The 18,549-nt window shown below is 36.1% G+C and overlaps 1 protein-coding gene across 6 annotated transcripts in view; it reads left to right on the forward strand.

The window, feature by feature from the left end:
• The window catches only part of ARFGEF1 (ARF guanine nucleotide exchange factor 1), a 112,095-nt gene that overhangs the window by 91,535 nt on the left and 2,011 nt on the right, over positions 1-18,549 (forward strand). For 3 of the 6 annotated variants that reach the window (XM_081266438.1, XM_081266439.1, XM_081266441.1), the window contains exons 28-38: positions 860-1,020; positions 1,896-2,026; positions 3,612-3,741; positions 4,661-4,796; positions 4,880-5,018; positions 7,035-7,107; positions 10,261-10,393; positions 13,690-13,829; positions 14,879-15,047; positions 16,172-16,310; positions 17,495-17,612. In XM_081266438.1, the coding sequence (XP_081122564.1) occupies positions 860-1,020; positions 1,896-2,026; positions 3,612-3,741; positions 4,661-4,796; positions 4,880-5,018; positions 7,035-7,107; positions 10,261-10,393; positions 13,690-13,829; positions 14,879-15,047; positions 16,172-16,310; positions 17,495-17,612 (1,469 nt within the window). Of the gene's footprint in view, positions 1-859; positions 1,021-1,895; positions 2,027-3,611; positions 3,742-4,660; positions 4,797-4,879; positions 5,019-7,034; positions 7,108-10,260; positions 10,394-13,689; positions 13,830-14,878; positions 15,048-16,171; positions 16,395-17,494; positions 17,613-18,549 lie in introns of those variants that run through there. The other 3 variants (XR_014018803.1, XM_081266440.1, XR_014018804.1) reach the window with 3 other exon arrangements.

The raw sequence follows: 18,549 nt of genomic DNA on the forward strand, positions 1-18,549 counted from the left end.
CACTTTTTAAAAAATATCTCTATTAGTGCATGTTATTTATTTATTTAATGTGGTACTGAGGATTGAACCCAGTGCCTCACAAGCACTGTACCACTGAGCCACAACCCCAGCCTTAATAGTTCATTTTTATAGTGAACTTTCATTAAGGATTTGCTGCATGGCATGAACTGTAAGCATTTTTCCATGTATTTTCTTTAATCTTCAAAGCTCTTTAAGTATCTTTAGCCCCCTCCTCACTTTTTAAAATAGATTAGGAAACTCAGGCCCAGAGGAGTTATAATTTGTCTAAGGTCATAGAACTAGTAAGTGATGGAAACTTGTTTTTGACTACTACATTGTACAACCTCCTTTGACTTTCAGGGGTACTGAAATACTTAAGAATATAAGTTAACCCTGTATAGAAAGTAATAATGATGACCATTGTCAACACCAGAATTACGACATCATTGTTAACTATCATTTTAATGTTGGCTTGAATTAAATATTATTCTAAAGCACTTAACTTACAATATTTTATATAGTGCTTAATAACTATCCTTGTAGGTATTATCTCTATTTTATAGGTCAAGAAGCAGAGGTCAGCTTAGTAATTCGGTATATTTATTTAACAAAATTGATTCAGTACTACTCTGTTCCAGTCACTTAATTAGGTGCCATGCTAATAGTGTAAACAAAATGTCATGTTTCACTTACCTCCCTACTGAGGACAGACAAGTGGTAGACACAGATTTGAATTCTATATTTGGACATCAAAGCCAACATAAGAAGTTTGTAGTGCATTTAGAGGTTGATGTATATTGGGGATAATTAGAAATTATTGAAAATTTATAGTCATTTTGGTATTTTTTTCCTGTTTTAGCGCTTGTATTTGAAAAACACTTTCCAGCCACGATTGATTCTTTCCAAGACGCAGTAAAGTGTTTATCTGAATTTGCATGCAATGCAGCTTTCCCAGACACAAGTATGGAAGCAATTCGACTTATTCGCCATTGTGCAAAATACGTGTCTGATAGACCTCAGGTATAGCATCATTTAGTAAACAGAATTTTCCTGAGTACTTATTTCTAATTAAAAATCTTAATTTGCTTGGGAATTGAGGGTATATGAAGCATTTATTTTTTAGTGAACCTCAAAACAGTTTGAGAGTAATTCTGAACTATGAAGATTAATGGTTGTTTACCATTATAGAAGATAGTATTTTTCTTTCATATGTATTCACTTGTTATAAAAACTTTATGTGGCACAGGTTGAGTTATACCCTATGTAGATAAGGAAACTTAGGCCCAGAGGACTTTCAAAAAGTGCTATTTCCTGTAGTGCTAGTTGTCTGCCTGTGTTCAACAGCACTGAAGTTAACAACCTCAAGTTGAAGTTAACTATTAGGTTAACTGAAGAAGTATAGACTTAATCTCTTAATTAAAGGTTGAATTGATAATCTGGCTGCCAGTGTTAACTTGCATATCTGAATCGATCTTTATAAGCATAAAGGAAATGATACTTCATAGACTTGGCAATAAGATTTTACGGTGTACAAAACATGCACCTTTGGATTGCTTAGTACTATGTACATACATCAACACATTTGACCTTCATACCTTCCCAAGGTAGTTAATATAGCTGTGTGTTATTATAATTATTTAAATAATAAAAATGGGACCTGAATAAGCCAGGCTAATAATGTAGAGAACTACTGACAGCTGAAGGTAAAGCCAATTTTTGGATTTTAGCACAGTGTTCTTTATAGACAACTATAGTCTTCATCTTTTTATAAATTATTGTTTATTAAATTGCTCACTTTTGATTGGTAGAGCATTTAATTTTTTTCTTGAGAAATAATGTGCTGAATATGAAGGTATTTTGTTTTGCCTTTAATAATCCTACCTTTCTTACTGAAGGCTTTCAAGGAATACACAAGTGATGATATGAATGTGGCGCCTGAAGACAGGGTGTGGGTGAGAGGATGGTTCCCAATTCTCTTTGAGTTATCCTGTATCATCAATAGATGCAAATTAGATGTAAGAACCAGGTAACAATCAGTATTTGAAATTTGAGTTTTGAAGGATTTATTTTGACTTTAACCTTTCTTATGTGAACACAAGTTCACAGTTAAAGACTATATATAAATTGTTTTATCAAATATAGTAATTATTAGACAGATTTTAAAGGTATATTAGCATAATGTAGTAACATGATTTTAAAATGTGTTATATGAGTACAGTTTTTCCTAAATTGAAATGGCCAACTTTTATGTCTTAATATCTCAACAAATCTTTAAGCCCATCATGAGTACAACTTTCTATTAAACAAAATCCCTTTTAGATATCTCACCTTCTTTTTAGGAAGAATTATTAATTATTGTACATGTATCTTTATCAGATTTTTAAAGAAATTATAAAGATAGTTCAATATTGTTCAAAATTGTACCAAATTATAGAAATTCAATAAAAGAATGTATCTCTCCTTCCCCTTACATCAGAGCCACACTCACCAAGGTGTTAAATTTGAGTTATGGCCTAAGAAACTTTTTATTTTTATAGCTTTATTTATAACAAATTCTTAGGAAATAAATAATCCAAAGTCTGTAATTATAAAGAACTTTTATATGCATTCTCATTTGATTCTCTCATAGTTCTGTAGATTTAGGATAAAGTAATTAACCTAGAATCCTAGATATTCTTCCTACACCAGCTACTAGAAAGTATTATTTTTTAAAATATAAGTTTCTAAAAACATAAGCAGTAAAAGTTCTTGGATGCTATTGATTTCTGTGTTTACTTTGGAGTCTGGGTGAAGAAAATCAGGATGGCCCACATCTTCTTACCCACCTTAGTCATGGGAGGTGGTAACCTTAAAGGGAAGGAAATGGACTTCAGTCTCAGCAGATGGAGATAGAGGGAGTCTTGTTAGAGTGTAAGGAAGGAACTATAAGTCTAGCATCACAGGGGTCTGTTTTCCTGTGGAAGATTGTATCTTTCCCAAAGTTTCTTATACAGTGTGTACCACTACATGTGTAACACAGTAGGTGTCTTAGGGATCAGATATGAATGTTGTGAATTTGCTGTAGGACTGAACATACATGTCATTTTACAACATTCGTATTATTGAGAACCTACTAGGTACCAGATGTGTTCTAGGCCATGGAGAGCAAGCATAGCAGCAAGTAAGCTAGACTGTACAGTCCTTCCTTATGGAACAAAATTTTCAAAGAAATTTTTCTTGTGGCTGACCATCAGATTTTTGGGAAAAAAACCATTTCTAAACTGAAAGAACACTTAAATTTTGCCAGCAAAGAGTAACATGGAAAAAAAAAATCAAACAATTTAATGTTTTATTTTAGGAAAGATAAGTTTCAAGCACTATGGAATGGGGAGGGGTGGAAGTAATATAAAAAAGAAATGTACAGCCAGGGCCTTTCAGGTTTTTTCCCTGCATGATGTATCCTAAGGAATCCTATTGTTTTACAACTAAAATTTCATAAAATCCAATATCATATGTTAAAGACCAGTTTTAAACTTTCTGATTTTAATTGTTTTGTGTTAGAGAAAACTATCTTAGGAAGAGGGTGGGTTTTTTTGTATTATAGGTTTCCTAATCATGTTTTGTCATTTTAGGGGCTTAACAGTAATGTTTGAAATAATGAAAACATATGGCCACACTTATGAAAAACACTGGTGGCAAGATTTATTTAGAATTGTTTTCAGAATATTTGACAATATGAAATTGCCAGAACAGCAGACAGAGGTAAGAGAACACAAAATCTTCATTTTAATCAAATTAAAAGTTCTTAATACTTTCACTCAGTACATTTTAGAGTTTCAAATTAAACACATTGAACAGAGAAGAATTTCTAGGAAATTTTTAATTCATGAGAAATAATTAGTATGTCTTTATAAATAAGAACACTACTTGGGAATGTGAGTTAATGTTTTTTTTTTGTTTGTTTTCATTCTTTCTTTTAAACTTTGTTTCTTTTCCACATTTTGATGTTACAACTATAAAACACCAATAACTTTCTTTAGTATTACATTGTGACTTTCTATTCTGAATTGAATAAAATTTGTTGTATTTATTTCAATGTATTTTATTATAAACCAGTTATAGTATGCATTTAAGGCAGTATAGAAAGATAGCTTAAATTTTTCTATTTTTCTAATATAGCATTATTAAGTACAGACTTTTGCATTTACCCTTTATGTTTGGAAAGAAGGAAATTACTTATTTTGTATAAACCTTCTTAACTTTTATGGTGTTTTGAAGTACTTCAGGACAGTCAGTTTTGAAATCTGTGCTAATACCACTAGCATAAATTCTTTTTCTTCTTTATTTCCTTGTTCTGATATACTCTAGAGCAAGGCCAGCTATAGAACTGTTTCAGAAATCATAATGTTAATGTCAGGACACTGTCAGTGATAGTTTTCTAACAATCTAAACAGTGCAGAAATTAGCAGAGTTATTTCATAGATACATAGATTAGATATAGATAGATAGATAGATAGATAGATATCAGATATTGAGATGCGTACAGTGTTGTAAAGGAATTTAAGTGACCTGAAAGGAGTGCTGACAGTATCATGTTTTAAATATGCAAACACATTTCTCTTAATTCTCGTAGTTGATGAATGGTATGACCTTAATGTAATGACTTCCCCCCCTCCCCCAGAAAGCTGAGTGGATGACAACAACTTGCAATCATGCACTTTACGCAATCTGTGATGTGTTTACCCAGTATTTGGAAGTGCTCAGTGATGTACTTTTGGATGATATTTTTGCCCAGCTATACTGGTGTGTGCAGCAAGGTAGGTCTATAACATCTGTGTGACACAGTGTTTACATGTGAACTTGGTAATATATACATGAATTGTTCACTTTTCTTTTCTAGATAATGAACAGTTAGCTCGATCTGGTACAAACTGCTTAGAGAATGTGGTTATTCTGAATGGTGAAAAATTTACACTAGAAATCTGGGATAAAACTTGTAACTGCACACTGGATATCTTCAAAACCACAATCCCACATGCGTAAGAAAACTATTGCAACTTTATATTTGTGTATTGAATGAGCTTATAGCAGTGTTTTAAGTATGATAGTAACTAGTGATTTATATAATGAAAATCCTTGTAATCATGCTCGGTGTTACATGAATTCAGTTTTATTAATAAATCGCATTCCTGTATAACCATACAAATATAAGAATTTTTTTTTTAAGGGAGGGATTACCAGGGATAAAATATCCAGAGGTGTTTAACTACTGAGCCACATCCCTAGCCCTTTTTACTTTTTGTTTTGAGACAGGGTCTTGCTAATTTGCTGAGGCTGGCTTTGAACCCCATATTCTCCCTCCTGAGTTGCTAGAGTTACTGGAATTATAGGCGTGTGCCACCACACCCAGCTGAATTGAATTTTTTATGAACCAAAATCTTGGGTCATAATGGAATGACTCCACTGACTTTAAAAGATTTTATTTGTACACATCACACCAAGTGGTAATTTTTAATTCAAGGGGAGAAAGCTTCCCTCCTCAACATATGTTTCAGTTACTGTAGATTTAATATCTAAAGAAAATCTTTCCGAGTATTGTGTTGTTTTACAATAAGTTACCATTTTTTTTAAGGGATATGTTTGGAATTGAATTATAATGAGATAGTTGTTATTGGTGGGGGGGTGGAATTCAGACAGAGTTTGGCTATTTAGCACCTGGATTATTTGTAGGACTGATGATTAGAGCTTACTGGCCAGCTCAATCTTGGAGATGTCTTGTCTGTATGTAGTTTTACCTTATATTTATCATTTTTAAATCTACAGATAGATTTTTCTTTAAAACATCTTATTAAGTAGACACACAGATATTTACTGATTTAAAACCATATATGAGAATTAGTAATTAGTCCAGATTTTTAAGCTTCTTGAAATGCATTCTATATGTTTGCAGTGTTATAATTTCCTTGTAAATATCATAATCAGTAGTACTTCAAACAGAAGAAATATACTCCTAAAAAAGCAGTCTCTAGGTAGGGTGACTCTGAAAGGGCACACAGTGATTTTTTTTTTTCACCTATTTCTAGATTTTGGGTAATTTTTCTTATTTTTTTGGTACACTTTTTTTGTTAGAACAATGTGAATAATTGACAAATAATGCATGTCTGTCAGAGTTTATGACCTGTGACCCTGTGTCAAAGGTAATATGAATTCTTGCTTTGCAGTTGTCACTATGATATCTTTACAAAAACTAACTGGGCTGTATATTCTTTTTTATTTGCAATTTTACTTTTATATATTTGAAATAGGGCCTGTGCATGTGAGGCAAGAGCTTTATCACTGAACTACATCTCCAGCCCTTACATTATTTTGTGTAAGAATTAGATCTATTGTAATAAGTTACATTTTCAGGACTACATATACACATATATCTGTGTGTGTGTGTGTGTGTGTGTGTGTGTGTGTGTGTGTATGACATTAAGTATCACCTAATAAACATCTTAATAGAAAAATATCTGTACTGCATTTTATATTGAATTGCAGTGATCTATTGGCTGACTTTTCTACTCCATTCCTCACAGGCTCCTCCTCAGAAACAAGAACTTGACCCTTAATCATGTTTCCATTTTATACACCTAATATGAGATTGGCAACTTAGTTTCTCATTTGGGCCAAATGTTAATTTATGTATTTTTACACTTTTTAATAGATTCTGAAGAGTTCTATGATTTTTTTAATTCTATAAAGTTTTTTGAAAAGTCTTAAAGGTTTTAAATCTTGCCTTGGAAAATATTTAAAGAAAGTAATACTCAGAATAGTTCTTGAAACTTTTCACAAAGTGTATTTTATAGTAAAACTGATAACCAGATTATCCTTCTAATATATTAGATGCTACTAATTAGATACTACTTAACTACTTTTAGAAATACATACTGTAAACTTTTTACTAGATGCTTTTCAGCATAGTCTTGTGACACATTCATGTTTTTTTCAAAATACGTTGGACATGTAATGTGGCATACCCTCCCAGTGATTGTTGTGATTTTGTTTTTTCAAAGGCTTCTGACCTGGCGTCCTACTTCTGGAGAAACTGCTCCCCCACCTCCATCACCCGTGAGTGACAAGCAGTTGGTAAGTAGTTATTTATCAGGGGTAAAAGTACTTTTATCAGGGATAAAATTCTACATGTAAGTGTGCTTGTCTTGTTCCTACCACTGTGACAACACACCTGAACCTGGGTAATTTATAAAAGAAATTATTTTCTCTCATTTCTGGAAAGAGAGATGAATTTGCTGTTAGGTTAAATTTCCTGTTGGTAAATTTACAGTTTAACTCCTACGTGCCAAGCAGAGGGCATTTAAAATTATTTTTTAATATAGGACATAGGGTAAAATGATTTCAAGGATTATGAATGGCAGGTACCAGATTCCATAGGGATTTTCATGCCAATTAGAAGATATTATTCGGTCTTATTTTATATAGTATTTGTATTTGGATAAAATTTTACCTTACAGAAAAGTTGCAGAAACAACAGTACAAGAATTTTCAGTATACCCTTTATCCAGTGTATTGGCTTTCTAGGGCTGCTGTAACAAATTACCACAAACTTGGTTGCTTAAGTTCTAATGGCCAAAGGTCCAAAATCAGGAATCAGCAGGGTTTCCACATTCCCTCTGAAGACTAAAAAGGAATACTCTTTGCCTCTTTTTAACTCCTTGTGGTTGCTCATCCTTCCTTGGCGTTTCTCATGGCTCTTTCCTCTGGGTCTGCAGCTCTCCTCACTGAACCATTCCTTCTTTTTCTTTCAGTTAGTACATATTTTCAGCCAAGTAGTTCTGTCATCCCATTTCCTGATATAATCCTAGAAGTCTGGCAATTTTATTTCATCCATTTCTATTTATTTCAGTCCAGATTGGTTTTATTTCTACCTGTATGTCTTTCTCAAAATCTTCATGGGTCTCCTGTGTATATAAAGAGCATCCATTCTTTTAAACAGATTATCTAGAGATTTTTTTATTTTCCATGTATTTTGTTTCTGGCTTTAGTTCTGATGTTCATTTGGACCTGTTAGTAACATACCTGATCTTGCTAACAGAAAGTTGTCCAACCATATTACTGGTTTATCCATATCATTGGTTGGCCTTCTCTTCAAAGCATGCTGTCCTAACACTGCATTTCCTAATTATGGTATCTTTACAATCTGCATAGGCTGAGAGATCTTCCCAAACTATAGGTGCTAGTACCTTTTTGCTTAACAGTTCTTTACTCAGCTTATCTCTTTCTTGTTGCACTTTACTTCAAAGTAGCAAGGGAAAATAAGGCCATACCTTTAGAACTACTTAGAAATATCCTCAGTTAAATATCTTTATCTGGTCATCCTGATCACTTATAAATTTTGCTTTCCAAGCCCTGCAGTACAACACAATTCAGCCAAATTTTCTGGCACTTTATAGCAAGGGTCACCTTTCCATCAGCTCCCAATAACATGTTCCTGATTTCCTTCTGTTACCTCTTCAGAAGCACCTATTAACTTATATATTTCTATAAATATCCTGTTCTTGACCATGTATATTCAAAGATAGAAGAAATTTTCTCTACTGTGCATTTCTTTTCCTTCTAAGTCTTTGTTAGAATTGCCTTTAATGTCTGTATTTCTACCAGCAGTATCTTCAAGGCAGTCTCTGCGTTTTCTGTTAAATTCCTCAGAACTCTTTGAGCCTTCCCCATTATCCAGTCCAAAGCCATTTCCCCATTATTACATATTTGTTACAGCAGCTCCCCACTGCATGATATCAGAATCTTTTTCATTCTACCAGAGAAACAATGTGAAGTGGGAAGGAATTTATGGGACAGGTCAGCAGGTTGGAAACTAAACAGGATTTGAAGCTGCTGTTCATAGGCAGGATTTTTTCTTATTCAAGAAAATCTTAGTTTACACCTTAAAATGAGGCCCTTCCAGATAATTGAGAAATAACCTCCTTTACTTAAATTAACTATGAATATTAACCACATCTATAAAATATCTTCAGAACAATCCTTGAATTAGTGTTAATTTAATTATTTGGCTTAGGTATTTGGCTGAGGTAAGTATATAGGACATTGGTACTACATCCTAGCCAAGCTGACAAAACTAATCATTCCACCAAGTTTTTCCATATGTTATCATTTTACCTCAGTTGCTTTTTATCATTTCATCCTTTTTTATTTTCATTCCCCACATTTTACTAAATTCTTTGGAAGTAATTTGCAAATATGATGCCTTCTGAAAAATGCTGAAACCATTTTAGTTTTTTTTTTTTTTTTTTTTTCTTGAGGGGGGAAAAAGATGTCTTACACAACCACAGTGTAATTATTAATCACTGAAACAACAGGCCTTATTCAAATTTCTACTAATACCCTTGAATGTTAAGCCCAGGAGACCATAATATAGCAAAGTAGTACCCATTGACTTGTTCCCCACAGCTTTTAAATTTTCTAAGAAATTGTCAACAATTGAAACTTAGATTTCACAGAAAAATAACATTCTGATGAATTTTTCTTGGGAACTATGACAACTGGTATACAGGGCCCACATTGCTCCATGGCTGATCTAGTGAAGCTACTTATTCATCACAGATCCCACCACTTCTTAGGACATCTGTTTCAAGCCCAAAATGAAATTGCACTCATGTTTTATTTGCTCCTGCTACTATATAGAATTTGTAGTGTAGGCTTTGATTCTGTCCAAACAAAATCTTGACTCCTCATGGGTCTAGTTCTGTGCCCTTCAGCAAGTCACTCACCCTCTGGGCACAGTAAGGCTCCTAGTGAGGATTAAATCCAGTAATGTGGGTAAAGCCACACTGTGTCTGTGCCTGGTCCAGGATCCAAAATGGTGACACAGGGTGCTTCCAAATCTGGCTCACAGACTTCTCCAAATGCTATAGCACTTTCTCACCTTCTGGTCTCCTGAGCTGCTAATTGCTGCTGCTACCACCATTTCTGATACTCACTTCTTCTTTTACCCTTTCTTCCTTGTATTCTTCTCTATACTACTAAAATTTTGCCAATAAACAGTGATACCTTTTTTTTTTTAACTTTAATTCTTAGGTGAATTTTCTTGCTGTGCATTTTGGAGTACTTTCTAAAATTAGAGGTAAAAAATAATACTCCATCACTGTAAAATAATAATTTTTTATGTATATATATACACACACACATACACACAGTATAATTTTTTAGAATGGTGTAATAATATTTTCATCCTTTCACTGTGCTTAACATTGATTTTTTTTTATTTATTAGGATACAATATCACAGAAATCTGTAGATATACATGATTCTATTCAGCCAAGATCTGCAGATAATAGACAGCAAGCGTCATTGGTTTCTGTCACTACTGTGAATGAAGAAGTCAGCAAAATTAAATCTACAGCAAGTGAGTTATTTCTCTTAGTAAAAATAAGTTGTGTCTTTATGTAGCTAAGGGATAACTTTTAAATTTTACTTTAATATTAATAAGCATATGCTATAATTGATTATGTAGCCACTTCTTTACTGTACCTACCCCGACTTGGACATACATCACTGACAGATAAATTCTTTTATCCAAGAACCAGACTAACACTTTTGCAATATCAGCTTTTTCTGCATTTTAGCAATACATTTGGCTAATGTTTATATTGAGAACATGGGTTTTCCTTCTGCATCCTCTCCATATGTCAGCTCCATTTTCTATCTGTACAGATAGGGTCCAACATTGCCGCCTTCTACCCATCTGTCAGGGCACTTAATAAAGGACCCCTGCTCTCTAGGCAAGAACACCCACCTCTAAGGATCAAAGTCTTGCCACACTGTTGCCCATTCCACAGATCTACATAGGAAGCCAAGGGCCACCTTTAGTCCTGTCACCTTTTCTAAAAAAAGGGGAATCTCCTTCACTTTTACTAAATTGGTTCAGTTTCATTTGCTGCAGGAAAATAACCCCTGGGGAAGACTGTCATTTCCTTAGAAAAGAACAGGACAGCTTTAAGTACTTTTTTAAAATTGAGGTTAAATTCACAAAACAGCAACTATTTTAAACAATTTATTGACATTTAGTACATTTAGTATGTTGTGCAACAGTGACCTCTGTCTAGTTCTCAAACACTTTTTCATCTCAAAAAAGAAACTCCGTGACCATTGTGCAATCATTCCCTAGTCTCCTCTTCCCTACCCCCTGGCAACTACCTTTCTGCTTTCATTTATGGATTGGCTGTTCTATATGTTTCATATAAATGGAATTCTACAATGTTTGACCTTTTGTATCTGGCTTTTTTAACTTAGCATTATGTTTTTAAGATTCATTTTATTGTACGATGGATCACTAACATATTGCTTTTTATTACTGAATAATAATCCACTATATATGTGTATATATGTAGGTACCATATTTGGCTGTGCATTCATCCACTGATAGATGTTGAGTTTGTTTCACCTTCGTATTGTGAATAGTCCTGCTGTGAACATTCATGTACAAATAATGCTTAAGTACCTGTTTTCAGTTCTTCTGCAGATGAAGAGTAGAATTACTGGGTCATTCTCTGTTTGACTTTGTGAATAACCATCAAACTGTTTCCTATAGCCCGTGGCATCTTTTTTACAGGGGGTGTTTCTCTGATGAGAATGGCAGCATAGTACTTCAACTGTCTGAAAGGCAACTGCCTCATTTTTTTCTACATACCTTCAGAAAACACCATTGATCTATCTAGTCTTGATTCTGTACCTGCAGTCCCATGTAGTTAAAATCTACTTTGGTTTGTTTTCTCTCCTGTGGTGACCCAGTGAAATAGTCATATGATATAACCTTGGCACTGTCAAGCCTTATTATGAATAGAATTCGTCCAAATAGATATTGTCCGCAGACCTGCTTCTGGTCCCTGCTGGTGGACTATAGTTCGGATCTCTGTCAGTTTTCAAAAGTTGCCACAAAGTGTGGCAAGGCAGCTTCCCTGTTCAGTCACAGCGCAGCCTTATCTGTCAAACTCTCAGTTGCTAGGAGCACCTAGATGCTTGGGTGCTGCTGAAACCTCTTAACATCCACCAGCAGCACACGTTGGAACTAAAGATGACACATCTCCTTAGACATCTGCCTGCTGCTAAGTCCTCTCTGGAGTCAAGTAATACTAGGAGTTTGTCCCAGGGACTGAGGTGCTTTTATGACACACATGAAGGAAGGAGTGCACCTTGTCAGTTGTGACTGTAGTAGAGGAAGATGAAGACTGTACTTTAGGAAGAGCTAACCTTGTAGACCTGTGGGTTCCTTTGTTATAATTTTCTTTTTAACTTGAGATCTAGCAGTAAAAATCAATTGTTAAATTGAACATTCTTCCTGAAAAATATCTGGAAAGGGACCTTTTTTTAATGACCTCAATAAGAATGGATTTAATTTATTTTAAATTTAAATTTATTTCTTTTAACTTTTTTAAAAAATATCTTTTAATTATTGATGGACCTTTGTTTTATTTATTTGTATGTGGTGCTGAGAATCGAACCCAGTGCCTCACACATGGTAGGCAAGTGCGCTACCACTGAACCACAACCCCAGCCCCTAAATTTAAATTTATTTTAAGAATAAATTTAAATTACTTTTAGAAAAAGAGAATTTGTAGTAATACCTTTTATGGTAGAAAGAAACTGAGGGATTTTTAAGTTATCCAGAGCTGGAACCATTACTTTGAAACTGATTGACCTGCTGTCCCTCTTAGGTAGCTGCCCTGAGACTTTAGGATAGAGGTGTGGTCTTGTTGTCTGGGTCTTTCTGCCCTCACTAGGGCCACTAGGCGGTGTTGCCATACACAGCTGCATGGTAGCTAAATTTTCTTGCCTAACCTCATGTTTCTGTATCTGCATGGTCAGTGAAATGGAATATTCTTCTAATGAAATTGTCCTTAAGGTTGGGGGTTGTCAGAACTGCCCTGTAGAGCAAATTTGTTCAGCATAGAGGAATGTAACTTGTGTTACAGCCAAGGAAAAAGAAAAGAAGTCATTTAGAGACAGGGTCTCGCCAAGTTACTTACTGCCTTGCTTTTGCTGAAGCTGGCTTTGAATTCACAATCCTCCTGTCTCAGCCTCCCAAGCTTTCTTTACTTGGTTATTTTTGTAGTAATGTACTTGGCATAACTTTTTATAACTTCTGTACTGCTGGATCCATTTGAAAATAAGACAGGTGTAGCCACAACTCCTAATCTAAACTCAAATGAAATATTCTATGGCTAAACTTACGCATAGTTTGATCAAAATCCTTGGATGTCCTACTTCCTATCTCATGTAGATCTGGTTCCTATTGTTTTTTTATGGTCCAAGTTTGTATATTACTTATTTTCAAAGGTGAGACTTGGGTTTGTAGTAAATGCTATTTACATTTTTATGTTTTTATCCATTTGTTACATTTATTTCAATAATATCCTGAATGTTATTTCAAAATTGGTGGTAGAACCAGCTTGACCATATTCACTATCCTAAATCATGTAGGGTATTTTTGTTTATTTAAACTTTTACTTTTCTAAGATGTATCTAGATATTGATTAAACATTAATGCCTATGTACTAAAGCAGTATGTCCTTTTCAGTGTGATATGTGCAGGTTACCTGCATATATATTAAATGTTTCCTTAGCATTGTAATGTCATAGAAATTATAAAGGATTCAAAATAATGTTTTGTTTGCATGTGCATTGGGGGGGGTTTCCTCACAGAATTTCCAGAACAAAAATTGTTTGCTGCCCTGTTGATTAAATGTGTTGTGCAGCTGGAACTTATCCAGACCATCGACAACATTGTGTTCTTCCCAGCCACAAGTAAGAAGGAAGATGCGGAAAACTTAGCTGCAGCCCAGGTAAGGACCCTAACAGAACCACTTTATGTGTAGGAGTAAGGAGGTTAGTGTTACTGGCCTGGGCTTCAAAGCAGAGGCCAGACTAGGAATTTAATTTGGAGGACCTTCGTCACAGAGACGTCTCTGTAAACCTCAAGAGTGGTTGATATCACAAGGCATTGAATGGCTATAGCAGGGAGGAGGGTCAGGGACTAAGAATGAGAATCAGGGAATTGGGGAAAGTTAACTGTCAGTGTCATACTTGAAGTCGAATAAAGAAGTTTTCAGAAGGATGTGATCTGATGCTCTGGACAAGTCAAATAATATTACACCTGAGAATTGCTCTCTCTAAATTTGGAGGATGTGGTGACCTTGACAGTGTTTTACACTGTCAAGGTTTTACACTTGTCTTCAGTGTTTTGCACTGAAGACAAGAGAGTAATTGAAATATGTACAAAAGAAGAGCATTGGAGACAGCAAGCATTGCTAACTGTGTCCACGAGTTTTGCTGTGAAGATGGTACAGAGAGAAATGGGGTGGTAGCTGGAGGAGGAAGCATGAGAGGTCAAGAGAGGGTTGCATTGTTGGGCAGTATGGCAATATGTGCTATGTATAATGAGAGTTTTCCAGTGGAGAGAAAACCTGAGTGGTGGCAGGTGTGGAGTGGGGGTTTGCTACAGCAGTATTTCTGAGTGACTGGGGATGGTACCTTGTGTAGAGAAGGCACCATCCAGAGTCTATTCATGGTAAACAGAGAGGGCAAAACATGTGGGATCCAGATACCAGAAGGTTGGTATATTGCAGTAGGAGTTTGTTGAAGTTTGTGGTTGAAAAGAGAAAGGAGAACCCTGAGGACTGGAAATAGGCATAGTGACCAGTGACCATAGGGCCTGGAGGGGTGCTTGGTGATCAGGATGCATAACAGAAGGTGGACAGTTCCCTTTTTTCTTCTAAGATAGAACAGATTGAGTTTTCATGTCCTACATGAAAACAGGTTTTTGAGGGAGGATATTCAGTGTTAAATTTACTAAAATTGTGATGACTGTGCTGTGGTGGTTTGTTTTTCAAAGAGAGATGCAGTGGACTTCGATGTTCGAGTTGATACACAAGACCAAGGAATGTACCGCTTTTTAACATCACAGCAACTTTTTAAACTACTAGACTGCTTATTAGAGTCACATAGATTTGCAAAAGCATTCAATTCCAACAATGAACAGAGAACTGCTCTGTGGAAAGCAGGTAAGTTGCTCAGGTCCCACATGGTCCTGTTCACTGTGAAAGGATATGCTGGAGGTGTGTGCACTATCCAGACTCACAGATTGTTCACTTCAGGTCTGTTAATAATAGTCATGTAATTGGTTCTTTCTAGTCAACAATAAACCAAATAACTACCTGGGTAGATTCATTTCCCCTGTGTTTAGCCTCTTCCCTTCTTAACTGACTGATTTGACTGATTGTTCTTTCATCTTATGAATCCAACGTGGGCCTTCCTATTGATACTCATCAGCAAAATAAAAAGCTGTCCTTTTATAAAGAAAAATGATGTGTGAAGACCCTGCCCATGAAATCTGGCATACATACTTGACTTCTTTTTATTTGGGAGTTAGCCATACCTCAGGACAGAAGTGAATGTACTAGGATCCGGAGGTGTATTTGTTTTAGATAAAGCTTACTTTTTATTTAAATTTGTTAATTTATCAAGTACATTGACATTGTTAATTTTTTATGTAAGAAATAGTTATTTGGTACCTATTAGAACAACACAGAAACAGCAAAATATGGAAAAATAAGGGAGCTGATGTTTACTTAACATCAAATTTTGCATCAAGTAGAGTGCTTGGTGCTTTACATTTGCTTATTTAATGTAAAATGCCTTTTGCATCCTTTCCTTTTATAACCTAACTTCCAGAAGGAACAGATTGTACTTATTTTTAATTTCTTCTTTCTTCGCATTATTGCCACCATTTTATTGGGACTGTTCCTGCAAAAGTGACTAGGCTTCCACACATACTGTACCCTTTGCACTTCTGGTATTCAAACAGTATTCCTCTTCCTCCTCCACCCCACCCAGTGCTCTGTTCATGTGGGAGCCCTTCCACTGGCAGACCTCATTGTACTTCTGCAGCTTTGACTGCAGGGTTTCAGATGTATTCATTTGAAGGGTTCCACTTTCCCGGGCCACAAGTTGTTTTAAATCTTATATCAGCTCTATAAGGGCACAGGGCTGTGGTTCAGGGCAGTCCTGCTTTATAGACATCTGATGCCAACAGTTGAATGCACAGAGAATTTGCCTCCCAACGGGCTGTTTGCTTTTAAGTAAGATACCTTTCCAGTCTAATCCTGGAAACATTCCCTTTCTGCAGGCTTCAAAGGCAAGTCCAAGCCCAACCTTCTTAAGCAGGAGACAAGCAGCCTGGCCTGTGGGCTGCGCATTCTCTTCCGGATGTACATGGATGAGAGCCGGGTCAGTGCCTGGGAAGAGGTCCAGCAGAGGCTTTTAAAGTAAGACTCTCGACTGCTTACTGCCTTTGATCCATGTGGCTGCGTGGCGCAGAGCAGGAAAGGGACAATGACAAGATCAAGAAGGTAGCTGAACCTTTGGGGCCTGGAAGCCCCTATTTTACAGATCAACTACAAAAGTTAAATACAGTCTTACAGGTGAATGTGCTTATTTTTTTGAGATAGAGTTTCGCTGTGTTGCTCAGACTTGCCTCAAAATCCTGGGCTCAAGCGATCCTCCTGCCTCAGCCTCCTGAGAGTCTGGGACTATAGGCATGTGCCATCATTTCTGGCTTAGGTGAATGTGCTTATACAATTGGTGGCATATGAGCAGATTATGTCTAACACAGTATGAAGGAAAAAGCTTTATCTCTAAAATTTAGAGACTTTCTGATAACAGTTTTTAGGTCTTCATAATATTATTAGAAAATCCATTTTTATACAGCATTCATTTGTGAAAATGAGAGCCTGCCTGCCTACCAGCCTTCCTGCATTTAGTTTGAAAAAATATTTGGTTTTTTATTGGTTTGACTTTGTGACAACTAAAATTTGAATTCATGCTAAGAATGAAACATGCCATTTAGAAAGAATACTGTCATCTGCCTCATAGTTTTCTGTCTACTTGGGAAGTAGGTTTTCTTAGAGACTAGTTAAATACTTTTTAGAATTTTAAGAAATCACCTAGACTGTATTCTCCCATTTTACTGTGGCAAGACTATTCAGATCCAGAATGGTCTGGGGCCTAATAAGCAATGAAGGAAAGAGGCACCCCAGGTTTCAGCCCAGGTCTGTTGACATCAAGCTTCTACATGTATTCTGAAACCTTGGCTTTAAGTCATTAAGACTTAAAAAGTTTCTAATTAGTTTTGTTTGCTTGTTTTTGTGGTACTGGGGATTGATCCCAGAACACTATACCACTGAGCTATAACTTACTCAGCCCCTTTTTAAATTTTATTTTGAGACAGTCTTGCTAATTTGCCCAGACTGGCCCCTAAGTTGCTGGGATTTTTTAAATTTATGGAATATAAATGTTAATGTTGACACTAGTTAAAATGTAAACACGTGGGATCTAACAAGTTCCTTAGTAGCTAATGTTCACTCCCCTAATTTTCTTAATCATTCTTTCTCAGTGAACACACAAAGCAGCAGGTATGCACGTTATGTAAAAAGAAACCTTTCTTTTGCAGCGTCTGCAGTGAAGCACTGAGTTATTTCCTCACTCTCACATCAGAAAGCCATCGGGAAGCCTGGACCAACTTACTGCTGTTGTTTCTAACTAAAGTTCTAAAGATCAGTGATAATAGGGTAAGTCTGAGGCCTCGCGTCCCTCGTCGCGTTTCTAGCCCCGTGTTGCTCACTCTCAGCGACCATGCTGCTTACTCCTTGTTGCACATTGGGCCCGTCTGTATCTGCCTCATTCCTCCTCAGTTTGCTTTCTCCTTGCTCAGCTTTGTTCTGTAGTCAGCAGTTGTTTCACTGGGGGAAGAAGCAGAATTCCTTAGGACACCTTGATGAACTCCTGGGCTCCTCCAACATTGAAATTCCCATCCTGACCACTGGAGTCATTGACATCCCCAATTTTTAAAACAGCTGTCCAACAGCACCATGGCTTTACACTGCACCCTCTACCTGAGGCTACATCAGCTCCCTGGGCCTGTGCTCCAGGTATTTAGTGGTTCCACGTAACCACAGAGCTCTAGTGAGCTGGCTGTGAAATGTAAAAATTTTATACCAGTAGAAACGTAAAACATTTATATAACTATAAAAATAAATGCATATTTAAAGGTTTTCAGAAATACACATTTTATGGGGCTGGGGTTGTGGCTCAGTGGTAGAACGCTCGCCTAGCACGTTCGAGGCCCTGGGTTCAATCCTCAGCACCACATAAAAATAATAAAGGTATTATGTCCAACTACAACTAAAAACTAAATTTTAAAAAATACACATTTTACTCAAAAGAATATAGTAACTTATAGCTTAAATATAAGGAAACAAGGTTTGCTGTGACCCCCTGAATAAATTGAACACTGCCTTGCACTTCAAACCCTAGGACCCTGTGGAGGTAGGGGGATCCCACTCAGCAGTCAGGTGTTAATCCCTGTGTCCAGAAGTGTTCTATCAGATTTGTGAGCCAGGTAAAGCTTGGAGGTCTCCAAACTCTCCCCCATCCCCAGAGTGTCTCAATTCACTGTCTGCTTATTTTGCTCACAGCATGTCATCCTGCGTCCATCTGTGTGGTGGG

This window comes from Spermophilus citellus (assembly GCF_964194105.1).
Source record: "Spermophilus citellus genome assembly, chromosome: 14".
Taxonomy (NCBI): Eukaryota; Metazoa; Chordata; class Mammalia; order Rodentia; family Sciuridae; genus Spermophilus; species Spermophilus citellus.